Source organism: Podarcis gaigeae, assembly GCF_964106915.1.
Source record: "Podarcis gaigeae genome assembly, chromosome: 7".
NCBI classification, from domain to species: domain Eukaryota; kingdom Metazoa; phylum Chordata; class Lepidosauria; order Squamata; family Lacertidae; genus Podarcis; species Podarcis gaigeae.
The window spans coordinates 61,686,467-61,700,260 of NC_139683.1; the positions used below are offsets into that span (position 1 = coordinate 61,686,467).

Sequence of the window (13,794 nt, forward strand, 5' to 3'; positions counted from 1 at the left end):
ACTTCCAGGTCAATGAAGCTTATTCTAAGCAAAACATCTGGATCATTGTAAGACGAATGCTTTTTTCTTTTTCTTCTCTGCAAATTTTTGGCTGACGTTTTCACTTCAGTTCCTTTCAAAATTGAAGGGTGGGCAAATTTTACCCTGTGTCTGGCTGTTTTGCCGATATATGGCATTGTGGTGTAGCTCAGGAAGACTGGAGTAAAGATCCCTGGCTGGCCACAGAGCTTTCTGAGGGGTTGTTTTAAGGATAAATTAGGTTATCATTATTTTTATTCTATTTATGTTCCTCCTCTCCTCCCAAAGGAGCCCAGCGTGGCAAACATATCAATATTAAACCATTTTTTTAAACAAATCTAAAAATAGCTTAAAAGTGATTTTAAAAAATAAATAAAAACAGTGATCTTAGGGTTGCCAGAAACTGTTTTTCAGCCAACAACTGCCTAGGTAAACCCAGATGTTTTTAAATTCCTCCTGAAGCTAATAATGAGGGGGACAGATGCACCTCACCAGAGAAAGCATTTCACAAATGAGGAACCGCCACTGGAACGGCCCCGTCATGAACCAACAAATGCAGTCACAGCACCACACTGAAAAATACTAAATGCTGCAGGTACAACAACAGGTTTTTCAACACTGATCTTGAGCAGGGATATCTAGTGGTATCATTCTAATTAAATTAGTGGTACCATCAGGGCTGGACTCTGGAGTGGAATTTCAGGGGGGCCCCACTCAGAAGAGTGAGCAGAAGGGTCTCCCCAGTGCAGAAGGGCTGGTTTACCACATTCAGAAGTAGGCAAATTCACTATTTAAAGATCAGGGTTGGGCGAGGGGTGGGGGTGGGGGAAGTAGTAAGTCCAGAGTCTAAAATTACCTAACTACACCACTGCATTAAATAATTTAACAAGTTATCTGCAGAAAGCCTCAAGAATGCCTCTCAATGTGTGCTGTTTCTTTTTTCTAATGGACACAGATTCCAGGATGTTGGTCTTGAAGAATGTGGCTGATAGGAGAAAGAGTTCCATATATGATGGGGAGAAGTCTGTGGATATTAGGTGAAGCACACACATTTCCTGAATGACTATTTATTTTCTTTGGTGTTTGCTGCCCAAAGCTAGGTGGTTTAGTGGGTTGAATGTTAACACCTGCAAAGGATTTAAATTTTAACTACACTCTCCCTTTAGGCAAGCTTTTGGAATAACATGTGCTACAAATAAATTGACATGAATGTAAATGATGCTCAATCTCACGTAGGCTGCAGTATGCTTGCATTATATCATAGTTTAACATTCTCTCTCTCTCTCTCTCTCTCTTCACCTCCCCCCAACTTGGCTACTTCTCTAGTTCACCAAACTAGTTTGAATAAGTTTAAAAAAAAAAAGAAGAAAAAAAAAGATCAGATCCTGTTTGGCTTCACACCATGAAGAACTGCATGTAGAGGTCTGCAAACACATAATCACAGAATGAGCTAAATACTTGTGATGTTATCAGTTGGACACAGATCCACGCAGATGTCCGTACACCATTTATTCTGCACAACTGAAAATAAGAGGTGCATGCATGACACAGCAGAAGCTGGTACATGGTTGTGCGTTTCAAAGGGGAATGCCAATGCCTTGGCCTTCTTAAAATCCAACTAATCATTTTTCTAGGAACCTCAATTAAGAAATGTCAGATCCCATCAGGGATTAATAGCATAGGAAAGCTGATAGTAGCTTGTTTTAGCCCTTGAGATGATCACGACGCTCACCAAAATTGAAGACTAATACCTTCCCTTGATGAAGCCAACTGGAAATTAAGATGTGCATCAATTTGTAACACTGTTGTAGCTCCTTCTCTGCAGCTAAGTAGGCCTGGACCTTGCTGTTATGTGAATAGGAAACTGGCACACACAGCCATCCTGAGCTCCTTGCATGTCTGTTATAAATGTAGCAGATAAACACATTGCTGCATAAGCCCCTTGACCTTGCAATGCTGCTGCCTACTTACAGTATGTCCTATGAGGGTGAAATTGGTTCTTAGCAAGATTTGCACATCACACACAGACAGTGGCTGCTCACATGGCCAGTTCAAATGGGCTCCACTGGACTAAGTAGTGCCCATGGATATTTGCTCTTCCCTACCCACGCAGTCCGGGACGCAGGTGGCGCTGTGGGTTAAAGCCTCAGCGCCTAGGACTTGCCGATCGAAAGGTCGGCGGTTCGAATCCCTGCGGCGGAGTGCGCTCCCGCTGCTCGGTCCCAGCGCCTGCCAACCTAGCAGTTCGAAAGCACCTCCGGGTGCAAGTAGATAAATAGGGACCGCTTACCAGCGGGAAGGTAAACGGTGTTTCCGTGTGCGGCTCTGGCTCGCCAGATGCAGCTTTGTCACGCTGGCCACATGACCCGGAACTGTCTCCGGACAGCGCTGGCCCCTGGCCTCTTAAGTGAGATGGGCGCACAACCCCAGAGTCTGTCAAGAGTGGCCCGTACGGGCAGGAGTACCTTTACCTTTACCTTTACCTTTACCCACGCCGACCCTTTTAATTCTCCCAGTCTCCTGTGTCATTTTTTGGCGCCTCTCAAGTTGTTGTCCCCCATAGCTGAGTCATACAATGGCCTAATGTGCCTCACATCAGTGGCACCGCTAACTTTTCAAAGCAGTTGGCATGGTTTAGTAGAGCAGCAACTTCAACCTGGATCTCTCATATTTCACCCAAACCTTCCTTCTCCTGTAATGCTGCTGCCTGCCACATTGAGGGAGGGAGGCAGTGATTTTCAGAAGCTACAACTATAGCCGAACTCAGGATGCCCCTGAACTTCTGGTTCACAGAAGCCACTGCTCTATCCTCCAACATCAGCTGTAATTAGTTGCCAGCCTTTCTCATGTGATTTGGCAATTATAAAGTATACAGCTGCTGCCAGCATGGCACAGAGGGTACAGTCCCTGCCTGTGTATTTTAAGAAAGAAGGGACACCCACACAATGTATAACGCAGAGAAACAAAAGGCAAGTGCTTTTTGGATACAAACTTAAAAGTGGCACATTTAATAAATAAGCTATAGTTAAAAAAGGAAGTCAAAGCAACGTATTGCCGTATGTTAAATAATAACACCATTGCACAAGCTCGTAGATGAGGTTTGCTTGTTCTCTTTCCCTTCGCTGCATGCCTCATCACATCTAACCTCTGGGGTTTTGTGAGACTGAAAGTTACCCTTTTATAGAACATGTAATTGAATAGAGATTTCAAAAGACCTTGCTTTCTAATGGATGTCAACCGGTTGTGATTAATTCCTTCTTTCAGCCTGGCTCTGCTCAAGCTCTCTCTCCACCCCCATCCAAACTAATGTTATTCTAAATAAGTAAATAAAGAGAATTTAAGGTCTAAAGAGACAAACTGCTAAGCACTGCTGCTGCAATCTGTATACATCCCTGGATGAGCTGAGAACAAATATATTTGACATGAATAGAGGCTGAGCATCCGTATTAATGCTTGACGGATCAATCACGATCTTTTCAAAGTGAATTTCAACCCCCCCCCCATTTCTTTTATGTGTGGCTAGAGAAAGAGACTGTACAAAAAGTAAATGATAGTTATGTCAGTCCATAAGAAAAATCCATTTTAAGTCAGTATCTTCATTAGGCCAGCCAAAATGTCACAAAATATCCCCAGAACTCTTCATCACATTAGAAAGCGGGAGGGGTATGAAAACTTACCACTTGCATGGAAGATGTTATTTATACTTTCTGAACAACAGAACTGCAATCAGGTTCTAATTTTTTTTTAAATAAATGCTATAAAGCTCTTAAGCAGGGTGGGGAGGCCTAAGTTTACCCTAGCAGGGCCAAACGAAGTAATTTTCATATTGAAATTTTATTATGATAAGACCTCAAGAGCCTTTTAAAAAAGAAAAAAGAAATGCATAAGTCATAACCTGTGCAGTGTAGGGTTAGATTTTGGGCCTAGAGGAAAGGCAAAAAATTAAATGCAATACTTTTTTAAAAAGTGAAACTATGCATGTTTACTCAGAAATAAGTCTCAGGGATTGGGCTGTTGGACTGCTCTGTTTCACTTTTTAAAAAAGTATTGCATTTAATTTTTTGCTCATCATAAGAAAAGGGGGTAGAGACCTTTTCCTGTTCTATTGCTGTTGTCACAACAGAAGCTGAAAATTCAGGAAATGGGCCTGGCATTTCTTTGAGGAGGGCCAAGTTCCCACAAGTAAGGCTCCGACAGTATGATTGTCTGCAGCAGGAAGCTAAAAGAAATTCGCAGAATATTGTACTGACAAGTCATTTTTAAAAGCAGAACACTATGGTCTAATTCACTCTAATTGGCCTTTTCATTCCGACATTTGTGAGACACAGATCCTGAACACATGCAATAACATCACATTCAACAGCAGGGTGAAAGGCAAAGCGACAGCTTTAAATAACACCCCTGCCTTGTGGAAAGCTAAGCAAAGAGGGAGGGAGAGGAGGTTGGAAGCTCCAAAGCAGCTACAAATCTGGCCACAACCAGTTCAACATGACAGAGGGAGATGTTACAGTACACACCAAGAATTTGGTTTTATTGTCTTCAACGTTTGCTCACTGAATGCCTCTCTTATAAGGGCTCTGTATATGTATGGCAAGGACACAGTTTTTACATATAATTCACTTTCATATAAAAACACTAGTCGGAATGGCCTTCCTTTCAACAAGCAATTAACCAAATCATATTTCAAAATATTATTGCTCTTTCATTATTTGAAGCTATCAGGTATGAACACCCCATCCACCTGAATGTATTAGCATTCTATAAGCAGTGCTTATATTTACAGTAAATACCATTTATGCAATAACCTACCCAGGTTTTTAAAATGCATGGTGCCTTGAAATGAGTGGTGGGGAATCAATCTATTTCTCCATTTCACAGGCAGTAATAAAACAATTTCACTTTAAATGTAGTGGCCTTTTTTACAATTCCATTTCTCCTTTGAAATAATAAGAGCTTGACTCACCCAGCTATGGATGTGTTCCCCTCCTTGCTGATATTTAGCACAGCTGTAACACTGTAGGTATTATTAGGTCACATGTGCACTACACATTTAAAACAGTACTTAAAACAGCTGTGCCTTCCCCAAAGGATCATGGGAACTGTAGTTTGTTAAGGTACTGAGAATTGTTAGGAAAGTTGCCATTTTCAGAGTGGTTTCACATTGAATCTTCAGCTGGTGCACAATTCGGCAGCCAGGTTGCTCACTGGGGCAGGATGGTTTGAGCATATTACACCGATCCTGGCCCAATTGCACTAGCTGCCAATTAGTTTTCAGGCCCATTTCAAAGTGCTGGTTTTGACCTATAATGCTTCCAACAGCTCAGGACCACAGTATCTCAAGGACCGCCTCTCTCCATATGAACCTACCTGGACGCTGCCATCATAAACTGAGGCCCTTCTTTATGTGCCTCCTCCATGCAAGGTCTGGAGGGTAAGCAACACAATTGTGGAATTCGGGTGGCATCTTTATTATACACCTTTAGGTGCCAGGCGAGAACATTCATCTTCAATCAGTTCTTTGACTGATTAACATCCCATATATTTTTAAATGTGTTCGTGTGAGGGGGGCTTTTTGGAATTCGGAAAGGGATGGAGAAATAAATACTGGATATTGTCCAATCACTGTGTAGAAAAAAATGGAATTGTATGCTAATCACTGATGTTAAGAAAGTGATGAGTTGTTTTTGACCTTACCCAGAGAACAGTTTGATTCTGACCTACAAGCTGCCTGTATGTCCAAATTAAAAGCTGACTTTAAAGGTGTACCACATCCTTCGAAAGAACAGAGAATCAGGAAGATATGAGTGGTTCTGCTTCACATGGGCTTATGCAAACATTTTATGTAGTTCCATGCAGGTTTGGAAACAAACTCACAACATAGAAACAGTTTCAGCATTTTACACGCTGAGGTAGGCCACATCTGGTGGCTGTCATGTTAAAATGAAGCCGTGTTTTGATGGGGAAAACCTTAAGGTGTCCTGCAGGTCTTCAAAACAGAGTATGTAGACAATATGAAAGCAGCAGACTTTCATAGAGAGTGAAGCTCCAAACTATGGACGGCCTTCAACAAACAACTCTTCCTCACCTTGTGTACTGTTGTTGCTAGATCTGCTTCAGCAGCCAATTTGCAGCTATCGACACCCGCTTCCCTATGGTTGGCCTCATGCCACTCTGGAAACATGTTTATGAAGGAACCAGATGGGTCAGATTAATGATATGTTTCCAGCCCATAGTTAACACTGCACAGCCAGGTGGGAAGGCGGTGTTTACTTGGGACGTAACCACATCTCTCACCTTGCCTATGTTTTCCCTTCCTAGATCATTCTGTTATAGAGCAGCATTGGATTGTGCTGAGAGGAAGAAGCTCCGGACTATTGTGGGATGATACATATTGGCGCTGAGGCGGGCCTACTTCTCCCATTATCATATTTATACTGAGAAACATGTGGCAAACAATACATGGATCTTAAAGCATCAACTCTAGTCACGCAGCATGAAACTCTCATATTCATTCACATTCCTGCCCCAAATGGTGTCCAAAAATGTGACTAATTCACAGAAAAGTAGCATTTGTGTAGGAATTTGCAAAGCATCCCTGAGTGAAACTATGGCTATGTACACACCATGCATTTAAAGCCTCCCCCCCCCCCCCGAATCCTGGGAACTGTAGTTTGTTAAGGGTGCTGTGGGGATAAACTACAGTTCCCATTATTTTGGGGGGAGAAAATTGCTTTAGATGTATGCTGCGTATGCAGGGCTCTTTTTTGGCCGGAACTTGCTGGAACTCAGTTCTGGCACCTCTCAGATGGGTGCCATTGCCATTCTAAGAGAACGAGGGAGGCATTCATGGTGAGTTCCGGCACCTCTTTTTCTAGAATAACAACACTGTGTGTATGTAAGCCTTCAAAGGGGTGCTCCTCAACAGAACGCTCTATGCCTTCTAAATCGAAGGTAGGGGAACTGCAGCCCTTCAGATGTTGTTTATCATAGAATCATGCAGTTGGAAGGGACCAAAGGGTCATCTAGTCCAACCCCCAGCAATGCAGGAATCTCAACTAAAGCATCAACGACAGATGACCATCCAACCTCTTCTTAAAAACCTCCAAGGAAGGAGAGTCTACCCCCTTCCAAGGGAATCTGTTCCACTGTTGAAAAATTTGACACTCAATTCCCATCAGCCCCAGTCATCAGGGCCAATGGTCAGGAATGTTGGGAGCTTGTCGTCTGCAACATTTGGAGGGCAAGAGGTTGCCTATCCCTGTTCTAAAGAGAAGACCACCTGGTTGGTAGGAAAAGGGAGGTGGCCAGTGTTAGGGGCAAGGGGAAAGAGAGAGAAAGCGATGAGAAGAAGCTTCCATCTCAGCCCTGCCCTCTTACAGCCAGCTAACATTAAGCTGTTGACTTAGCAGGAACAGGCAGAGGTTAGAGTTTTGTAACAAGAAATGGAAAAGAATGTACTACTTAAAATATATATTAAAAAATAGCTGCTTTAGCTCTTGAGCCCAATTCTTTGCTTGCAGCCTTCTAGCTAAAGCCAGCAGCAGAAGTGGTTCAACAAGAACAGTCTCTGAGAGCCACAATGTGAATTATGTCGTGCTCTTCATTGTGCAGTGTTGGACTTTGGCTGCTCTGCACCGTAGACTAATGAGCTGAATTTAGCTATTTTGGGAAATTATATAGAATTGCGTTCCAAAGGAGCGGGGGATGATTTCTGGTAAAACAGAAAAACACTGGCAGCCTGTCATGCCCCCAAATCATGTCAGTTCTTTCCTAAGTTTTTAATAATAATAATAAAAACCATGAAGAAGAAAACATTAAGGACAGGGGTCAGGTGTGCCTTTGCCCTTTGTTTTGTAATTCTGTAGAATGCAATGAAATTAACTGCAATGAAAACAAATTGTGCCTTCACTGGGCTGATGACCTAATCAGATAATTGGCACTGCCATTTTTTACTAGGGGTGTGGTAGAATGACTCCAGTAACTCTTCATGGACAGGTGATCAGGGCTCTTAAAGCTGTTCGTTGTGCAGCCCACATGCTCAAAAAGTGACTCTGGCTGGATGCAGACATAATGCAAAATGAACCCATAGTGTGATTGGTGCTCCCAAACACAGAACAGGCAAGTTCAAGTTTGGAACTGCTTTTGTTTCCCACCTGCCCAGGAGTGAGCTTCAGAAGTTCCATCACTCCCATGCCTGTGATGTCAACAGCCTCTCGAGGCCAAGTTATGGCTCTAACCATGGTTTGTCAATGATCCAGATGTAAAAGCAAATGAATCAGCACATAATGATTTGCACTGACATCAGCAGGCTGCACTGGAAGATGCTAGCCAAACAGCAGCCAAGAGATTTGTCTGGTTCTTACTGAGCAAGGTCAGCGCTGCCATGCAGCAGGAGGAAGCAACCTGCTTGAGACAGCACCACAATGGGAGGATAGATGAATCAAGGAATTGGGTGGCGCTGTGCGTTAAACCACAGAGCCTAGGACTTGCTGATCAGAAGGTCGGTGGTTCGAATCCCCGCAACGGGGTGAGCTCCCGTTGCTCGGTCCCTGCTCCTGCCAACCTAGCAGTTTGAAAGCACGTCAAAGTACAAATAGATAAATAGGTACTGCTTGGGCAGGAAGGTAAACGGCGTTTCCGTACGCTGCTCTGGTTCGCCAGAAGTGGCTTAGTCATGCTGGCCACATGACCCAGAAGCTGTATGCCAGCTCCCTCGGCCAATAAAGTGAGATGAGCGCTGCAACCCCAGAGTCGGTCACAACTGGACCTAATGGTCAGGGGTCCCCTTAAACTTTTAAAAATGTTGGTCCTAGTGCAAGTAGGGGGCACCATTTGGGCTCTGCTTCAGGCTGACGTCTTGGACAGGCTCCTTGACTGAGAGAGCCTCTCCAGCCCGACTGAGCCGCCACTGCCTGGCCATTTGTGGTAAAGGCAAGCTTTCCCCTCTCCACAAACGTGGCTGGCAGTTCTTCCCAGTGAGTTGCTTCACCAGCTGCTGCTGTTCAAAGCTTGGAGAAGTTGCAACCCAGCCATAGGAGCCAACTCCTAGGGGCTGAGGGGACTTTGGCCCCACGCAATAAAGCATTTGAGGGGGCTGGGGCCCCCTAAAGGTGACGGGCGCGCACCATGTCATGTGATTGATTGTGTGATGCAGGTGGGGCTTAACCCCCCGCCCCCAATATTTTATTCAAGTTGGCACCACTGGACCCAGCAAACACAAGATGCTGTAGCATTATGAAAACTATGTGGGTGAGGACTTGGTCAGCAATCTGGTTGAGAGACCAGTGTAAGCTGTGTCTCTGTGTGTTTGATTAGAAAGAGCTCCTTGCATGTGCAGTGTTGTTGCTCAAACTGAAGGGAGAAAACTATTCTGCTTCATTATACCCTGATCCCCAACCCAGTTAAGTCAAAAGTGCTTGGATATAAGCTGATTTATTCCTTTTACCGCAAGAAAGCTGACTTTGAACAGAATTTTTTTGGGATCACAGAGACCTACTTCCTGAAGGGATGTATTTAGGGTTGAGGTGCCAGTCAGCAGCAGGGCAAACAGCCCAAACAAATCCTTAGGAAGGAAGAAGGTAGATAATGCCTCTTCAGCTTCTCTCAACACCCACCACTCCTGTTACAAAAGTAAAGAGTCTTCTTTGGACTTTCTCGAACTGACTAACATCCCACTCACTCACCCCTCTTTTACTTGTGTCCTCCCGCAAGGATTTGTTTCTGCCTAAATCTGTGTGCTCCCTATTCCCAGTCTAGTTCCAGCACCTTATTGTTTCAGGTTCCCCCAGGCCAAGGAGAGTGGGAATTCCTCCCTCAACCCCCAGCCTGAGGACCACTTTCCCTCATGGGGAAACTCTCAGGGACTGCCTGTCAGTGCTGGGTGCAGCTAGAGGCAAAAGTGGGTGAAACAAACAACGTCCTTCCAAGCTCTGCACAATCAGCATACAGCCACACCAAAGCCAGAGGTTTCTGTGCTCACGTCTTTACACTTACGGTAGCTGCCCACTCAGTCACACAGGAGGTAGGATCACAATTCAAGGGCACATTGCAGCCAGGCAAAAGAACTCAAAGTAAGCGCTTGGAGTGGCATGGAGAGAATCCTGAGGACCAGAGGGAGAGAGAGAGAGAGAGTCCTGGAGGGCCAATCCTGGTTCTGAGGTTCTGCTTCCCCACCCTGGCACCAGTTTCCTTCTAGGCCCCATCCTACCTGCCAGCTTCCCTAGGTAGAGGGTGGCACCCTCAGATAGCTGACAGCTCAGTCCTGACATGTAGGAAGCTGCCTTTATTTCCACTGTACTCATCCTGAGTGTAATGCATAGAAGTTAAAACTGGACTTGGACTCCTCTAACAAGAATCATGCTTGTTTCTAGAGAAAACTCCCCCTTTTATTTTCAGACACTTCCACCACACTCTTAGGATACTATTTATTACATTTTTATCTCAAACCTCCTCCAAAGAACTTGGGCTTCACTCTCCCATTTATTTTCACAACAACCCTGTGGAGGTTAAGGTAGGCAGAGAGTGAGAGTGTGTGGAAGTCTTATGCAAGATTGCACAGTGGGCTTAAAGGCTGATCTCATGGCTGAGGTAATTGAACTCCAAGTCTCCCCACTCCAAATCTCTCTCACATACTAGCCAGTCACTGCAGTACATTTTTTAAAGTGAATCATGTTGCAGCAAAGCCCTCTCATCTACTACCAATACCATCAATGGTACCATTAGCAAAAGGCAAATGATTTATATGGCACCACTAGTAACAGAATATTGATTTCTTTTCCTGTTATTTTTTGGTACATAGAGGCTACACATGCCTGCCCCCTCCCCCCGGGTTTTGATGTGTCTTCTGAATAACTCTGTTTTCCAGAGGATCATGTATGCTAGGATCCATCATTTACTGCACACCTCAGTTTGGGTCAGAATTCCATTTCCTGGTCTGCAAATCCTGGTTGCCAGAACTGTTCCTGCCCTCCACTCATTCATACATGCTGCGTTTGGGGACAGGCACAGGCAACAGCTGTCATGGACAACTGTGGCTGATCTATACAATCAGACGGAAAGATCTTGTAAATTCAAACAAAATGGATAAAGAACCAGGAGGTGATGTTGAGCGGCAGAGGGAGAGGGAAAATTCGACTCGATAGCAACAGAAACGTGTATTTTATCATCTTGCCTACCTGATTTGAAAGACCACAAAGCTTCTTTCACATTCTCTGGCTCTCCCAGCAACAGCTGTGCCTTCTGAAACTGAGCAACAGTCCCTTTAAGTGCCGTGCTCTGAAAGCACATGCATACACTACACAACCAGACTTGCAGTGCTGCCAGTCCAGCCCCTTCTTTTTTGGATTCAGCTGATGGGGAGCAGGAGAGGGAAGATGGCAAGCGGCAATTCTTCACCAGCTAACTCACAGAGAAGCCTGAGCAAAACAATTCTAATTAGCAGCCTCAAAAGGCACCGAGAGACAACGCAAAAGGGCGATGATGTTTGATTTTCAACTTGTGCCTCTCCCCGTTCCGATATACCCTATAAATAAAAGAAGTCCCTTTCACAGAACCCTTGTGGTTTCCAGACATGCCAGCTGCTACCCCCTTTCTCTCTCCCTCCCCCCTCCCCGGCTTTCTCAGTCACCAGAAAGAATGAAAAAAGTAATAATGCATCGCAAGTGTGGAAGCTGAGAGGAATGAGATTGCTGTACTTACCTCCACCAGGCAACGATTCCTAGCTCCTGGCAGAGGTCTCCAAGGAGCAATTCATTTTGTACAAAATTAGATGCAACCAGTTTCAGAAGCAGCGCGTGATTGTGAGGAGGGGGGGGGGGAGAAACCACAGGTCCAGCCTATTCACCTTACGCACTTGCCCTTTCCCTGTCCAATTCCACGGCTTTCTACTATAAATCAAGCCTCCATGTGGCTGCTGCAGTAACTGTCTCCTTCAGATGCATCTGCATGGAAATAGCATGCTACTTTCTTTGGGGTGGGGAAAAAAATAAGTTTTAAATACAATTTGTTCTGCTTTTTAATATGCAGTTTGTCTCCTTCTGCAGGGAATTACTCAGCCAGTCACATGACTCAAAGTAGCACAATTATATAATTCAAACTGGGCTCAGGCTGTTGTGGGGAGAGGGGGGTGGGTTACATTCTGGGAAGCCACAATCGAATCACAGCAACATGGAATAGTGTGTTCTAACAAAGCAGGCTCCATGGTAGTTTTCACCACTCCTTTCCATCAAGGACCTGCACTGTTCAGCATCAACTTCACCTGCCCCCAAATTGGAGAGCAATACAAAAGACCACAGGAAGTCCAGAAAACAACCAAGTTGGCTAAAACTGCCAGCTTTTGGGTGGAGGCACTAAGTGTTTCTTACTAGGCTGTATGGGTATTTTAAGATTTTGCACAAGTGCAATCTGAGCCTTCCTGACTGCAACTGTGGGCTCCAAACAAAGCTTGCCCACAGAGTCATCCTCAAAAAAATTCATGGTGGGTGAAACTTTGCACTGCCCAACACCTTTTCATTTATTCTGCTCTTGCTCAACATTGGGGGAAGGGAGTGTCTGCTGTTTTATCCTCACAATAGCCTTGCAAGGCAGGACAGAAAGAAAAGGTGGTATTCATTTTAAGTCCTATTCACAATAGAAATAGTAAACATGACTAACTTGAGGCTATTGGTTTCAGTGGGTCTAGTCTGACTACAACGTAGCTGAATACAACCTAGCGATGGATCAAGGCTACAGTTTAAGCTTCATTGCTGAGCAGAAATGAACTCCGCTCTCCACAATCCTGACTCAAGTCTCAGCTCCTCCAAGTCTTCCAGAGCAAATGTTTAAGTTCACTGGATTGCACAGAATACTTCCACTGGACTTTGCAGTGCCCCATTTCAGCCGCTCACACATTTTTAACGCCTTTACCGAACTGTCAGCACTATTTAATTTATACTATACTTAGCTTATTAATTAGTGCCCCCTTTTTTGCCATTTGATCCAGCTAATGGATTTCTCCGTGCAATTGGTTTAATGGCTTTGATACTTAAATTAATTGATTGCTTTCGCTCTTCAGAGCCTTTCCGGAGGACATCGCTCTCCATAAAGACCTCACCTAAAAACCACTCAGCTGGTGGCAATACACTGGTAACCTCTTTCAAACACTTTGTAAGCTAGACCTGTGGTAAAGGAAATCTGGAGCAAGTCAAGAACTGTATCAGCTCTGCCCACTGTGAAATCCACGGATGACGATACCAACAACCCTTTCTTCACAAAAGTAGGGAAGACACAAACATGGAACACATGGACCCTTTGCGATAATACTTTCATTCCACCTACCCTATCTCAAGGGCAGAGTCGGGCTGTTTCCAACAGCCTAGCTCAGGCAAAGGCAAACTCGGCCCTCCAGATGTTTTGGGACTACAACTCCCATCATCCCTAGTTAACAGGACCAGTGGTCAGGGATGGTGGGAGTTGTAGTCCCAAAACATCTGGAGGGCCGAGTTTGCCTATGCCTGGCCTAGCTCAGTGTCTAGAGCATTAGACTCTCAAGGTCGTGGGCAAAAGATTCCTGCATTTCAGGGGGTTGGACTAGAGGACCTTCAGTGACCCTTCCAATTCTACAATTCTGTGGTTTTATGTTGCTACCTCTTCACTGCTGTTCCACCTCCTCCACCGCCACAGTGCTGCTTCCACTTCTCCTGGGTGCACTGCTACCATTTTTTCCTCCTTCCCAGCTGTGTGTGGAGCAGCCCCACCCACTGCCCATTCACTGAAAGTGGACTTTTATAGAACAGAATG

At 44.7% G+C, this 13,794-nt stretch overlaps 1 protein-coding gene across 8 annotated transcripts in view; it reads right to left on the minus strand.

Annotated features, from left to right (window-relative positions):
• PHACTR1 (phosphatase and actin regulator 1) overlaps nucleotides 1–13,794 on the minus strand; it is a 253,070-nt gene that overhangs the window by 118,788 nt on the left and 120,488 nt on the right. The window contains exon 1 of one of the 8 annotated variants that reach the window (XM_083747296.1): nucleotides 11,716–11,982. The exons of 5 other annotated variants lie outside the window; for them this stretch is intronic. Coding sequence is in view for 1 of the 3 variants with exons in the window: in XM_083747292.1 (XP_083603418.1) it covers nucleotides 11,193–11,304 (112 nt within the window). In the remaining 2 variants the exon portion in view is untranslated. Of the gene's footprint in view, nucleotides 1–11,192; nucleotides 11,424–11,715; nucleotides 11,983–13,794 lie in introns of those variants that run through there. 2 more of the 8 variants (XM_083747289.1, XM_083747292.1) reach the window with 2 other exon arrangements.